Source organism: Megascapheus bottae, chromosome X (genome assembly GCF_031878675.1).
Source record: "Megascapheus bottae isolate mThoBot1 chromosome X, mThoBot2.hap1, whole genome shotgun sequence".
Taxonomy (NCBI): domain Eukaryota; kingdom Metazoa; phylum Chordata; class Mammalia; order Rodentia; family Geomyidae; genus Megascapheus; species Megascapheus bottae.
Window position 1 is genome coordinate 39860912 of NC_143547.1, and position 13928 is coordinate 39874839.

The 13928-nt window shown below is 44.2% G+C and overlaps 1 protein-coding gene and 1 pseudogene across 2 annotated transcripts; one reads left to right on the forward strand and one right to left on the reverse strand.

Moving 5' to 3' along the window:
- The first annotated feature begins 635 nt into the window (after nucleotides 1-635).
- LOC150040911 (uncharacterized protein CXorf49 homolog) lies at nucleotides 636-4941 on the forward strand. 2 transcript variants are annotated; one of them, XM_090326052.1, is made up of 6 exons: nucleotides 636-1936; nucleotides 3143-3284; nucleotides 3739-3800; nucleotides 4056-4101; nucleotides 4635-4676; nucleotides 4788-4941. In XM_090326052.1, the coding sequence occupies exons 1-6, from the start codon at nucleotides 716-718 to the stop codon at nucleotides 4790-4792; spliced, it is 1518 nt and encodes a 505-aa protein (XP_090182178.1). In that variant the 5' UTR covers nucleotides 636-715; the 3' UTR covers nucleotides 4793-4941. The 2 variants fall into 2 exon arrangements, 1 of the variants encoding a protein (XP_090182178.1); XR_016533760.1 differs by having other exon boundaries at nucleotides 4056-4676.
- A 7230-nt stretch (nucleotides 4942-12171) lies between these two features.
- LOC150040912 (TLC domain-containing protein 4-like) lies at nucleotides 12172-12998 on the reverse strand (annotated as a pseudogene).
- Nucleotides 12999-13928: the final 930 nt, after the last annotated feature.

Below are 13928 nucleotides of genomic sequence, written 5' to 3' on the forward strand. Positions count from 1 at the left end.
TTTTCTAGAGATTAGAGATAAGACTCCTCTGGACTTTAGTCCCCAGGCGGCTTTGAACTGCTATGCTGAAATCTCAGGTTTCTGCTAGGATTACAGGCGTGAGCCACCAGCACCGGCTTGTACAGGCTTTATAGTTACTACTTGATTGCTACAATAAGCAACCTCACATAGCCGTACTTCTACGACGGTGGTGCTGTACTGATAGTCAGCGGGATGTCAAAAACCCTTTCTGGACTGGGCCCCCACATCCACCATTGCACTGATTCCTCGGAAGCCCCTGAACGAGGTGCCGTTATTGCTCTGCTTTACACACGTGAAACTCTGGGGTGCCGCTCTCATGCTGAGCTAGGTACCCAGACATAAGAATCTGGAAAAGGGAAAAGGAAGACCCGCCCTCCGACTAACAGGTTCCGCCCTCACCCACTGGCTCACTGATCTGTCTATCACAGGAACCCTGGGGGTGGGGGAGTCGTTAGGGGCAAAGAAGCTAGTCCCATTCCTATTGGCTAGAGCCTTGGAAAACGTCATAACAAAACGTGTCCTGATTGGTGGAAGAAGGCCGACCAATGAGGAGGCATGTAATGTCCTTGAAGTCCAGAAATTTCGGTTATTTGACGCAGACCGTTTCTGGCTCCCGAAGTGTCGGCATCGAAAAACGGTTGTGCAGTTCTTGCGGTGAATAGGTCAACTATCACTACATCTGGACTCTGGAAACATGGACTCTTGGCATGACATGTTTCGCCAAGGACCGAGTCTTGGAGCAAGGGGTGGGAAGCGCTACAGTCTCCATAGGGCCCGCCAAGGAGGCCCCAGGGCACCCGGCTTTGCCAGTGATCTGGGACACCGCTTCGTAGGTGATCTGGGGCCTCCACAGATAGTCAGAGACCTGCTTGGGCCCCAAGGCAACAACATTGGTTCAGAGCTCAATTTAGAACCGATATTGTCAGGAGTTGCTGGATTTCAGGGTGGCAGTGGAGACGTTAGGCCCTTCACAGAAGAGAGGGGCGATGCTTGGTACTCAATGCTCAATTTCAATATGGAAGATCACAGTCCCTACCAGGTGCCCGAAGGCCAACTCGGAATTCTGAAACGGGAAAGCTACACTGCCAATTTGTCTGCCAATTGGGTAGAAACAGCCCCAGGCCTCAGGGGTAGAAACATGCTGGTCTTTAGCCATGTGGAATCACAGCAGGCCTCTGCTACCATTGAGAATACCAGTAGGCCCAAATTTTACAGGGCCTGGGAAGAGAAGAAGGCAGCTAGAGAAACTAGCAGGATGGTCACCCAGAAAGCCCAGTGGCCTTCATCTGACAACGAGACCTCAGAAGAGTGTCATAGGAAGCAAGACAAGAGTCTGTGGAAGAAACTGCCCGACAGACTGAGTTATAGAGGCCATGCTGAGCCTGACAGCTCTAAGGGATCAGAAGGCACAACTGAAAACTCTGATGACCAGAATGAAGATATTTTCTATTCTATGCCTGGCAGTTTGCTGCCCTTTTCTGCCCAGGAGCTAATGACAATCAAAGAAAATCAGAGGTGGCTAGAGGAAACTTCCTGTAAGATAAAACAAAGTGTGATCAAGAAATACCCAGAAGCTGCTGCTGCTGCAGGTGGTATGCCCAGGGGCTGCTGCACAAAGAAAATGGCTGAGGAGAAGAAACTCACAGAGGGTCCTTCAAGAGTTATCCTGGGAAGAAACACCCCCTCTTGCAAGCAGATGACAAAGATACTTCCCCTGGAAGCTGCTGCATTATCCCCGATCTTGGTTATTCCTCATTCTGAGGGTTCCAACGCAACCACTACTCTGCATCCTGGACCAAAGCGATACAAGCAAGGCAACAACATGAAGAGATATGGCGGTTGGAGGAGAAGGAAGTCCTTTCAAGTGGCTAAAGAGCATGATGAGGCAAATAGAGATCCTGGTGTGCAGGACCAGGTGAGTAATCCATCTTCCCCATCCTTTCAACACATACCTCCCTCCAACAATGCACACATCTTTGCCTATGTTCCCTCTGCTTTTTAGTTCAGAGGTTGTTACTGGTGGCCCATGGGCATTAGGATGCCCAATCCAGTGTCTGTTGTTTGGAGGATATCTTGAGAGCACTTGGTAGATGCTAATCAGGGTTTGCCAGGCTTTGCATATTTTCTGCCCTTCCAGACAAGGGCTGAGATAGAAGCAGCTTTGTTGGCTGCGGATTTGAGTTTGGAATCTGCTTGCAGTCTGGGCTGCATAGCTTCAGTATCTCATCAGCCTCTCGATTCCTCCCTCCCATATTGCAAGCCTGCCTGGAGCAAGTCCCGGCATTTTTCATACTCAACACACTTGCTTGGTAAGCTTTGCCTCCTGGCCTGATGCTGACAGAGACAGAAAGTCCTGATGAAAAGAGCCCCTCACAGTGGATGGAACTGCATGCAGACCATCGTATTAAGTGACTAAGCTTGATTCAGACAGACAAATACTTCGTGATTCATCAGACGTGCAGAAGGTGGCTAAAAAGCAAGTAAATAGACGTGACCACAGATGTGAGGCCATTGATGGAAGGGAGGAAAGGAGGGCAGGAGAATTGGGAGAATGTGATATTGTAGTCAGAATGTATAGGTCATACTGATACCCATTTAAAATGGCAAATGAAAAGGTTTTGCTAGGAGGAGGGATAATAGGATAACAATGAGTTGAGTATGATTGAAGTATTTTATATGCATGCATGAAAGTATCACCATAAACCACCCATTTCTAATTAATATTAGAATAAGCTTAGTTACTAATTAGTTAAAATCATTATTAGTTAGCTAAAAAGGTAAACAAAAGGAATAATCTTTTAAGGGGAAAGAAATGAGCACCCAATTTCCCCATGGTTTCTCTTTTTTTTGTATGTTTTTGTTTTTGTTTTGCCAGTTCTGGGCTTGAGCTCAGGGCCTGAGCACTGTCCTTGGAGTTTCTCAAGGCTAGAGCTCTACCACTTGAGCCTCAGCACCACTTCCCGGCTTTTTTTCTATATATGTGGTACCAAGGAATTGAACCCGGGTCTTCGTGCATGCTAGGCAAGCACTTTAACCACTAGGCCAAACTCCCGGCCCCGAGGTTTCTCTTTTATATTTGAAACCGTAAATGTATGTACTCAGGGAGCAATTTTTCTTTCAGCTTCCAAAATACAGGTCAGGTCCATTTTATCGACAATTCAGAAGGAGTGACCACTACACAAGAAACTCACCTGTTCAAATGAATGTGCAGAACTTCCCCAAGAAGCAGAGGAATTTCACACCCAAAGGCCGTGCAACTTCAGGTGAGTCTTGTGAGTGTCGAAGCAGAAATGACTGATGGGATTTGTAGGAAGGCAACATGCATTTCTTTCACTTCTGGACAGGTAAGAGACTCAAGCTTTTGTCTAGGATCCTGGGCCTACACCAGGCAGTGCTCCCATAGGACATGGAATATGGGCAGGCCTGGTGTCAGGTAACCACACTGTCCTGTAGTGCCCAAACTCTAACCCAGAAGTAGACCTTCGGGACAAGGGTCTTTTTTAGCATCCTACCCAGAGTCATAGTCTCAGTGGGCCTAAGTAGTAGCTAGGGTAGCATTTGAGAGCAAATAAAGGTAGGCCTTGAAAGAGGAAGGGTTGCTGGGCACATCAGATACACATTTTTGCTAATAGAGGGAAATGCTGCCTCACTTAATCTGTCATACTATTCCTACCTTACAGGGAAACTAGGAAGCTGTTAAGTTATGTTCTGTTTCAGATGATCATGAGCCACTTCAGGAGACGCCACGTCGGACATATAGGCAACACAGTTGTTCCCGGGTAATGTCTTTTCTAGCTCATTGGGAAGTCACTCCTAGATAGATGGTAGGCTCTGGGTTCAGGTTAAACTGATATACATGCACAATCCTATCATGCACCTTACGGCCAAAAAGAAAATTAAAAACACCCTTCCTATGAATGTTGGACAGGATTGTAGGATATTAGGAGATGTAAGGCCAGGGGGCAGATGGGTGGATAATGAGAGGGAGCCAGTACATTAACTTTTTTTTCTATTTCTCTTGTCTTCTGGGCTAGTGCCGGATGATGTATAATGATATTGCAGAGCTCAAGGAACAACTAGGTATGATGGACCCAGGGGAGGGGGCAAGGGTGGGACTGCAAAGATCTGAGATTCTGGAAGCAGGTACCTGGGGCAGGTCTGGCAACATCTTTCTGGAAGGAGAACTCACACAGGCCTGTCTTTAAGCATCCTATGTACTGACTGCTGGGGCATGTACAAAGAGCAATGCATTGTCCAAACTAAACCTAGGATCTGTCAACCAATGCCAGAGATCTTATCTCATATTCAGTGATATTTCCTTTACTTTTCCTGTAAGTACTGGTTGTTGTGAAATGTTTGGTATCTGTTGCCCTATGTTTGTTGAATTTTATCATTCATGTTCCACCCTTGAAAACTCCTGGTTGAGGCTGTTTGGTATAGAAGATACTTCCATACTGAGTTCTGGCTTTGATAGTCAGTCCCAGAGCTGTTTGACAAAAACAATTGGGGAATCTATTCGCATGAATATTGGTTCCCTGGGAGACCACTTGGGAAATAGTACATGAAATTGCAACCATAGATCTGGACTACTTAATTATGCCTCTTTATTTCAGCGGCTATTCAGAGCTTCATTGAAAAGTTCCAGTTTCTTCAGTGTAAGTATTCTATCATCATATCCCCATTTCACAGTTATTGTTTTATCTATTTGGCAATTTTGGTGAGTCAAGAAGACCCCTATTTCGTTCTGAATCTGCTCTGCTTGACAGGTTGAATCCAGTATCTTCATGTAAGACAAGCAGTTGGTATCTGTGGAACCCAGGAGTTGAGGTCCAGCTACTTCTTCCCAGTTTTCTCCAGCCGATTTTCTTCTTAACACCTTTGTTTCCCCCAACCCACCCAAGTTGACAACAGTTTCAAATTAAAGTGCATCTTATGATCTGTGGTCTCTCTCTTTCATTGTCTGTCTGTCTCAGGGTGGAAGGCATGGGAAAAGAAAAAGGGTGAACAGCTATGGGCTGCCATATCTCACAGTAGTGAAAGGACAGTACCACTGGCATTTTATTGTAGGCCTTCTTCCTGAGGAGTGTCTGGGCCTACTTCTGAGCAGGAGTGCTGCACTCAGGCTTACCATGGTATTTGCAGTGGGTTCTGGATTTAACCTGACAACACTAACTTGTTGCCCTTTGGTAACACCCTTCTTCCAGGAGCTGATGAGCTCTTTCCAGAGAGGGCCAATCACCCCTGCCTTTCCTCTTTCTCCCAAAGCCCTCCACTGGTGGTCTCGCCCATAGAATCAGGTATTCAGCAGGTATGGTATTAGAAGGTATGGGTGTGCTTCACTTCCCACAACTAGCTCACATTATCCCTCTTGAATCTAGCTCTGGGAATACCACACAACGACACTAAATTCAGCTAGAAATTGTGTATTGTTCTCAGTTCCTGATGAGCCCTCACTCTGGGAACTCAATTTCCCATACATGGTGATCAATTTTTCCATATTAATAGAAACCCTAATCATATCCCATTAGGTGGCAGAGCAGTGGGAATGTATGGGGGAATATGAGAAGGTTAAAATGAAGGTACCAGGAAGAGAGGGTCAGAGCCTCTGACCCAGAGCCACTGGATCAAACTGGATGAAATTGCCTCCAGCAGCCAGAATAGGTGTCCAGGGAACTGTACTACCACATCCTCTAGGTCCTGGACAGTCAGCCCTTCTGCAGCCAGTCCACACTATGGCCCTAAGTTGAAAAGTGTCAGGGTGTGTTAGTTACCTTGACTCTTAGATTGTCAGGGACAGTAACTGGGACTGGGTTTTTGATCCTGCTTCTGTAGCCTTCTCCACCAAACCCACACTCATCATATATGAGTGAATCTCCATCAACATTGGCCAGGCTTGTGTCCAGATTAGCAGTGCCTGCTGGGAGTTCTGGAACATGACCTACAACGTGATGGCCAGATGCCAAGTGGCAAGATCAGGTATGAACGTGTTGAATCAATGGAAATGAGTCAAATGGGAATTTTGCCAGCTTCCTCTCCAACAAGGCTGGGTATCTGCACACAGGAAATAAAGGAAGATAGAACATTCCAGATGTGTTCACCTTTCAAGTCTAGTTGTATGTGCTCATGAATACATTTTTTCCACCCTGAGGGAGAAAGCTTTGATTCATGAGTAGGAGTCATAGAGACAGGGTGACACTTAGTCATGGATCAAATGAATTCTTAGCATCTACCTTTCACCAGAGTCCTAAAACATAGGAGGGCATGGGACAGGATTCCCAATGGTAGCTTCAGGTCTGTCAAAATGTTGGGATTGCTGGCATATGTAGATAATGAGCTATTTGAAATCGTGGTTTATGAATGGAATGATCATGTATATGCTAACTTCTTCACAGTACCTGCTTTACCTCTTCTTTATAGTAAAAAGTTCTTCAGGGAGATAGCCAATCCTAAGGGAAAGGAGAGCAGATAGGGAGAACCCATATGGTCTATGGGTCAGGTTTGGTACATTTCCCCATTTATCTATTGCGTGTCCCTTCCAGTCTCTGGTATCTCAAGAAGCCAGGTAGGACTAATCACCATCTCAAAATCAAAACAGATTTGCAGTTATCACATAAACCATCTACCTCAAAACTTTACCTGGAAGGGCCTGGACTTTGGCCTAGAGGTAGAGTGCTTGCCTAGCAGGCGCGAAGACCTGGGTTGGATTCCTTAGTACTACATACATAGAAAAAAGCCAGAAGTGGTGCTCAGGCTCAAGTGGTAGAGCTCTAGCCTTGAGAAAGTCCAAGGACAGTGCTCAGGCCCTGAGCTCAACCCCAGGACTAGAAAAAAAAACCAACTCTCTACCTGGGAAGATGTGTTTGATTACTTAAACTGTACTTCTGACCTTTACCCAGCTGGTTAAATCTCTCAAGGGTAACACAGAGCATTGGTATGAATAGCTTTGTCAAAAACTATAATTGGAACTTTGCCATCTGATAACTCTTGGCCACTTCTAACTAAGCTAAGTTACAGGAGCAGGCCCTTCCCTTGGATACACAAAGTGAATGTCAACAGAGGACAAGCATGGTTAAGTGCCCTGCATGGATATGTACAACCCTTGGTGACTAGCTTTCACAGTCCTTCATCCTCCCATTGAGCAAAGGGTATGAGCATATTCAAACGATGCCTGCATGGTACTATTGCTGTATAGCAATGCATAGCAAAACCACAAGTAATGACTTAGCATCAGTGAAGAAAGACATTCTGTCACTCCTTTTATTTCACAGGGAGCTAATAAGGAACCATCTTAAGACTTGGCCTATGGATAGAAACAGATAGTTTGGGAATCTAAAAGCAAAAACCTCTCATGTCTCAGGGATACCTAGGACACCCTAGAAAGTAGTTTGTATTAGAGATGGAGATGAAAGATGACCTTGAAGAGGGAGGGGTCTGATATGGTCCCATAGAAACGTTTAAGCATCAGGCCACTGTGGCAGTGGTGAAGAGGCCACACCCTTCTTGGCCAAGAGCAACTTCCATTGTTTGATTCAGGCAGAAGCAAAGGATCAACCATCTACTGGATTGAGTCATTACTCCCCAGGGCCTACCTCCTGGGTGCTTGTGTTGAAGGTGATTTGGGCCAGATCCCTGATCCCAGACCTTCTGAGTTCAAGTTCCAGTACTGGCGCATGCATACACACACACACACACTCACACACACACACACACACACACACGCACGCACGTGCGCGAGTGCAACCAACATTGCATATATTCATATATATGTGGTGTTATACCACATATATATGAAAATTATACTACTACTACTAATTGGGCATGCGTGTAATAGGAGACTTCTGGAAAGCATAAGTAGGAGTAAAGAATGGGAAAAATTGGTACTGAGTGGAGTGAAGGGAAACCAAGAATGCAGAAATTACATATATGAAGATAGCATAACAAAATCCTCAAGTGCTGTTTGAAAAAGTGAAGGAAGAGAGACAGAGACAAGGGACTATAGTAGGGGATTGCACTTGTTCAAAGTACACCTATGAAATCATCACAATAAAGACCCATTGTATTTTAATGTGTACTAATAAAAATTTTGAATATACGGGTTGGGAGTTTGGCCTAGTGGTAGAGAGCCTGCCTAGCATGCACGAGGTCCCGGGTTCAATTCCTTGGTACCACATACATAGAAAAAAAAGCCAGAAATGGTTCTGAGGCTCAAGTGGTAGAGCTTTAGCCTTGAGAAAGTCCAAGGACAGTGCTCAGACCCTGAGCTCAAGGCCCAGGACTGGCAAAAAAATTTTTAGAATTGTGAATATACAAAAAATCTCAGCACCAGTAGCTCCCACTTATAATTCTACCTACTCAGGAGGCTCAGATGTGGTCATCTTGGTTTTAAGTCCAGCCTGGGAAAACAAATTTAAGCGACTCAGACCTGATTTGTTTTTCTGTCTGATGCTCAGACGTCTTCTATATTATACACATGCAGTCATACAATATACAACCTTTTACAATGAATTTTGTTCTCAGAAATTCATATGGGACTCTAAAGGTACAGAGCACTGCATTTGGACCATGGATGTAGTTGCCAAGCTTAAGCACTTTATACCTACCTGTCAAATCAAAGGTTTATATTTCTTTTTTTTTTTTACTGTAGTGTGTAGAGGGGTTACAGTTATATTTGCCAGGTAGTCGGTGCATTACTTCTCACACATCAATACCCTTTCTCATGTTTTTGTCCCCATTTCCCTATCCCCACCCTCCCAATCATCTTGCTTTCCCCTCTTCCCTTTACTAGTTCAAATAAAGAAATAAACGTATATACAATATGCCAGATAACAAAGTCATATACTGTAACAATATGAGTTTAAAAAGGTTTATATTTGTAATGCTTGTGATTCTATGTTTAATCTAATCTGATCTAATCTAATCTGGTGTGTGTGTGTGTTATGCTGATTCTAGATATTTAACAAAAGGCCTGCATGCTGTTTCTGAACATTTTTTGCTCAAAGCTAGTGCTCTAGGGACCAGTGGTAGAGTGTTTGCTTAGCATGCACGAGGACCCGGGTTCGATTCCTTGGTAGAAAAAAGCCAGAAATGGTGCTGTGGCTCAAGTGGTAGAGCTCTAGCCTTGAGAAAGCCCAAGGAGAGTGCTCAGGTCCTGAGCTCAAGGCCCAGGACTGGAAAAAAATAAAGCTAGTGCTCTACCACTGAACCACAGATCCACTTCTTTGTACTTAATTAGAGATAAGAGTCTCATGGACTTTCCTGCTCAGGCTGGCTTCAAAACATGATTCTCACATCTCAGCCTCCTGGAGAAAGTAGCATTACAGGGATGAGCAATCAGTGCCTGATTCTGAATTGATTTTTTTGTAGAGAGAAGGCTTTGTTTTTCATTAGAGGAAATAGATAATAAGGAAATGTACAATTGGGAGCGTGGTCTAGTGGTAGAGTGCCTGACTAGAATGCAGGAAGTCCTCATTTTGATTCCTCAGTACCACATACACAGAAATAGCCGGAAATGGTGCTGTGGCTCAAGTGGTAGAGCTCTAGCTTTGAGGAAAGCCCAAGGACAGTGCTACGGACCCCAAATCCAGGCCCCAGGACTGGCAGCGGGGTTTGTGGGGGGAGATAAGGAAATGTAGATTGTGGTAGGCTCTAAAGCAGGGAGATGGGACACCAGGCTTTGTTATTGGTAGCAGGTTTATTATGCTAGCACAAATGAAGTGGACTGGTGCCCCTAAAAAACTTCACAACCTAAATTGGCTTTTTCGCTACAGGCTAGCATTCTGTTACTTGAGCCACAGCTTTACCTCTGATGTTTTATTGGGTTAATTGAAGATGAGAATTTCACAATATTTTGAAATATGATCCTCAGATCTCACCCTTCTGAATACCTGACCTTGTCCCTTTCCCCCATCCATCATACTAGTTTGTTCCTTAAATTTTTAATGTACTCTGTAGTATCAGACTCTAACCCAGCAGACACCAGAGAAAAAGAACTGATTACTATGCAGGTCTCTCTCATTCTCCCACCTATGCTGCTACTTAACACCTCCCTTTGTCCCTTTGTCCCTTTGTCCCTTTGTCCCTTTTCCCTCCCTCCTTCCTCCCTCCCTCCCTCCCTCCCTTCTCTCTCTCTCTCTCTCTCTCTCTCTCTCTCTCTCTCTCTCTCTCTCTCTCTCTCTCTCTCTCTCTCTCTCTCTCTCTCTCTCTGTCTCCCTCTCCCTCTCCCTCTCCCTCTCCCTCTCCCTCTCCCTCTCCCTCCTTCCCTCCCTCTCTCCCTCCCTCCCTCCCTCCCTCCATGAAGTATGTGACTGCATGCATTTCAGTTTAACCTGGACAAAAGGCTCATCATCTAGCTGAAATCAGCATTTCTCGAGGCCAGAGAAAGTATTATGTGTGGCTAATCCTGTCTCCAGATGGCTGTTGTGGTCTTTCTCAACCTGGGAATCCATTGTGGCTCATGGTTACCTGAAAGAGAACAGCAAAATTCCAGCTTCCTGGCTTCCATGTGAAGTGGGAAGTGATCTGACAGATGAGACAATATCCCCCTCTGCTGGCAGAAACTTGGTCTGAACAGCATGCCTAGTTCTCGCTTGGTCCCTAAATGTGTCAGCCCAGCTAATATGGTCTGCACGTAGGACTGCAGCTCTTGGTTGGATGCTAGAAAACACTGTATTTTGCTGAAAGTCTAGTTTTGCCTTGGAGTTTAGACAATTTCAAGAATCATTTCCAATGCATGTACCCTACTTTCAAGATTCTCTTTTATCTGAGAGGCTTTACCTAAATATATAGGAGAGCCTGAAAGGAAGGCTGAAGTATCAGTCTCCCCACCTCACATCAATTGAAAGAAATGGATTTTCCCTTCTCAATAACTTGTCCCTTCCACTGCTCTCAAACCTAAGCAAGATATTTCAAGCTCTTTAGGGTGATGTCCTCAGTTCATTAAGGAAGATCTCTGAATTTTCTGGAACATGTGAATCTCTGGTGTGAGGACCACCATGTTGAAAGTTTGAATCCTACAAGATTTAAATGTTTTTTCTTTATTATTAAGAAGTTATACAAAGGAGGCACTATTTAATAGAGCAGTTTGTTAACACAATGCTGTTAATGGGGTACCTAGAACACTTATATAATTAACACATCTATGATAAATCTCCAACTGAAATACTGCACAAACTATTTTTGCTCTGGACTAAAAAGCATTACGCAGTGAGACCCTGGCTCAAACAAGACAAAAAAATGTATTGCTAACCTAGTTTAAGAAAAGAAGACTTAATAAAACTATAATTAGCTGTGCTTCATATTTTAAAGATATTAAATGCTATGTGGCTTCTTATAGTCTTTTAATGTAGTTTGTCTGATCTTTCCTGAAACCTACTATGATTACTGTTTTCAGTAAGAGCCTCTATTTGTGAATGTTTAAAGATGCCACAAAAAGAAGCTGATGGATGGTGAGTTCAAGATGATAGCGAAAGGTTTTGGCATAAAAGAGAGAGGTGTTGTGCTGGTGGTTCATGCCTGCATATAATTGTAGCTACTCAAGAGGCAGAGATCTGAAGATGGTAGGTCAAAGCCAGCCTAAAGTCCATGAGACTCTTATCTCCAATTAACCAGTAGAAAGGCAGAAGGGAAGATGTGGCTCAAGTGGTAGAGTATGAGCCTAGAGCAGAAAAGGCCAAGGAAGAGCAAAAGGCCCCAGTACTGGCCAAAAAAAGGGAGATGCTGAGCCAGCTGAAAGGATTCAGCAAAACAACTAGACAGAGGGAGAATCCAACATCTTTTAAGAGAAAAATCAATTTTGGTGTCACCCTCTACTTAATGTCTGAGGGCTTTCCTTGTTCCTGTACATTTGACATCACATATTTCAGTATCTTTAGCATGAGTCATGTGTGGTTAGGCTGAGAGGTATGTGTATATCCAGAGTCTCTGCACATAGAAAAGGACACACTGTTGGGCTGGCTCATGCCTGCTGATATTGTGCCATTCTTCTGATGAAATGATATATTAATTTTTATGAAATTCAAAGTACACCTGCTTCTATGGAAATATTATTGATGATGGTAATAAACATGTGAGCCTTTCAATTTTATGTGTCACACTAAATCGCTTGGAGCCGATTAAGATGCATATTTGCATATTTGAACTTGAGAGCAACCTTCACTCAAGTTTTCCATTGTGAAGTACTTCTGGCTTTCTCTTGTATGATGAGAGAAATGAATTTGATGCACCCTTTTGAAATTTTGATCATCCACAGGATGTTCATCACATCCAAAACAAAAGAAGTATGGCCAGGAGTTTGGCCTAGTGGTAGAGTGCCTGCCTAGCATTCACGAAGACCCGGGTTCGAATCCTCGGTACCACATAGAAAAAAAGCTAGAAGTGGTGCTGAGGTTCAAGTAGTAGAGATCCAGGAATACTAGACAAATAAGGCAAGTCTTTTTATGGTTCTATTCCACACACATAATGTATAAAGATGTAAAGTGGAGGTATCACAGCAACCTGCACAATGAAGAACAACATGGTTGAAAACTTAGGATTCTTTAGGGCTTCAAAGAAACACTGCTGATTCATAAAAGTCTAGGAAGTCCTGCATGTAGGCAAAAATTGGCACTGCATACCATCATTCCCTGGGTCACTCCTGTGTAGTGTGAATACAGCCCTACGCAATGGTGAATCGCAAGAAAAATTTGTCACCAGTCACTTTCCAATTGAAAATGATAATGAATCAGAAATGAATCACCTCACAGTGGATCAGCTGGAGTTGCTTCATCAAACAGGAAAAGGTAAAGACCAAAAATCCCAACCACCAAAGAATGGCACTTAGATAACTATCCTTGAGTTCCATTCCATCTTTCTTTCTGTTGCTTACACTATTAGAACCTAAAGAAACATTTGCTGAAAACCAATGGCTTACAAGATGGAAAAGCAACTAAAAGGTGAAAAAAAACCACAATGTTGAGGACCATGTGGGTGTTAATGTCCATATTTCTTCAACTTATTCGCAGTTCCAGGAGGGCAGACAGTGTAGTTCACAGGTTCAGGGTCATCCAGGAAGAGAGCTGGCAAGAGCCACCTGTGGAGATGTGGGCTGCAGCCAGGGAAGCTGCTGGCTCTGGGGCTATGGGAGAGGACCTAGGCTCCTGCTCAGATGGCATTGCAGGCTCTGGTTACCACAGAGCCACTCCTTAAAGGGGCTGTGGTGGTTTAACTTGGGCTTCAGCTCCAGGTGGCTGCTGCAGTTCCAGTCCAGGTCAACTTTTCCCTGAGCTTTCTTTGTTCAAGACTAGCACTCTTACCACTTGAACCACAGCTCTGCTTCCATGTTTTGATGGTTAACCGAAGATAAGAATCTCATGATCTTTCATGCCTGGGCTGGCTTTGAACTATGACCCTCAGATCTCAGCCTCCTGAGTAGCTAGTGTTACAGGCATGAGCCACCTAAGCCCAGTTTGGTCCTCATTACACCTTCAGACAAAAATTTATGATTTGTGAGTTGTTGGGCTTTACCATTATACCCATTGGCTTAGATTACTGTGGAGGTCTGCCCATGTCAATAGCCCTCTATTGATGGTCAGGTGTGTTTTATGTCAGTAGGATGCCAAAAATCTTTTCTAGGATGGGGCTTCACATCCACCATTACACTGAACCTTCAAGGTGCTGTTACTGCTCTACTTTATGATGGGAAGATAGGCTCAGGGATGCGGTTCTCTTTCTAAGCTAGGCATCCAGACAGAAGAATCTGGAAAAGGGAAAACTACACGACCTCCAACTAGCATGCTCAGTCCTCATCCACTGGCTCACTGATTTGTCTGTCACAGAAATAGGGTGTTAGCCACAAAGGATGTAGTCTTATTCCTATTGGCTAGGGCCTTGGGTAGCATGATATCTAGAAGCACTCTGCTTGGCAGAAGGCA

Excerpts from the sequence above, each read along its gene's own strand:
- LOC150040911 (XM_090326052.1), top strand. The coding sequence starts at position 716 with ATGGACTCTTGGCATGACATGTTTCGCCAAGGACCGAGTCTTGGAGCA. Across the intron at positions 1,937-3,142 it reads ATCCTGGTGTGCAGGACCAG|CTTCCAAAATACAGGTCAGG; the intron begins GTGAGTAATCCA and ends TTTTTCTTTCAG. Across the intron at positions 4,102-4,634 it reads AGAGCTCAAGGAACAACTAG|CGGCTATTCAGAGCTTCATT; the intron begins GTATGATGGACC and ends TCTTTATTTCAG.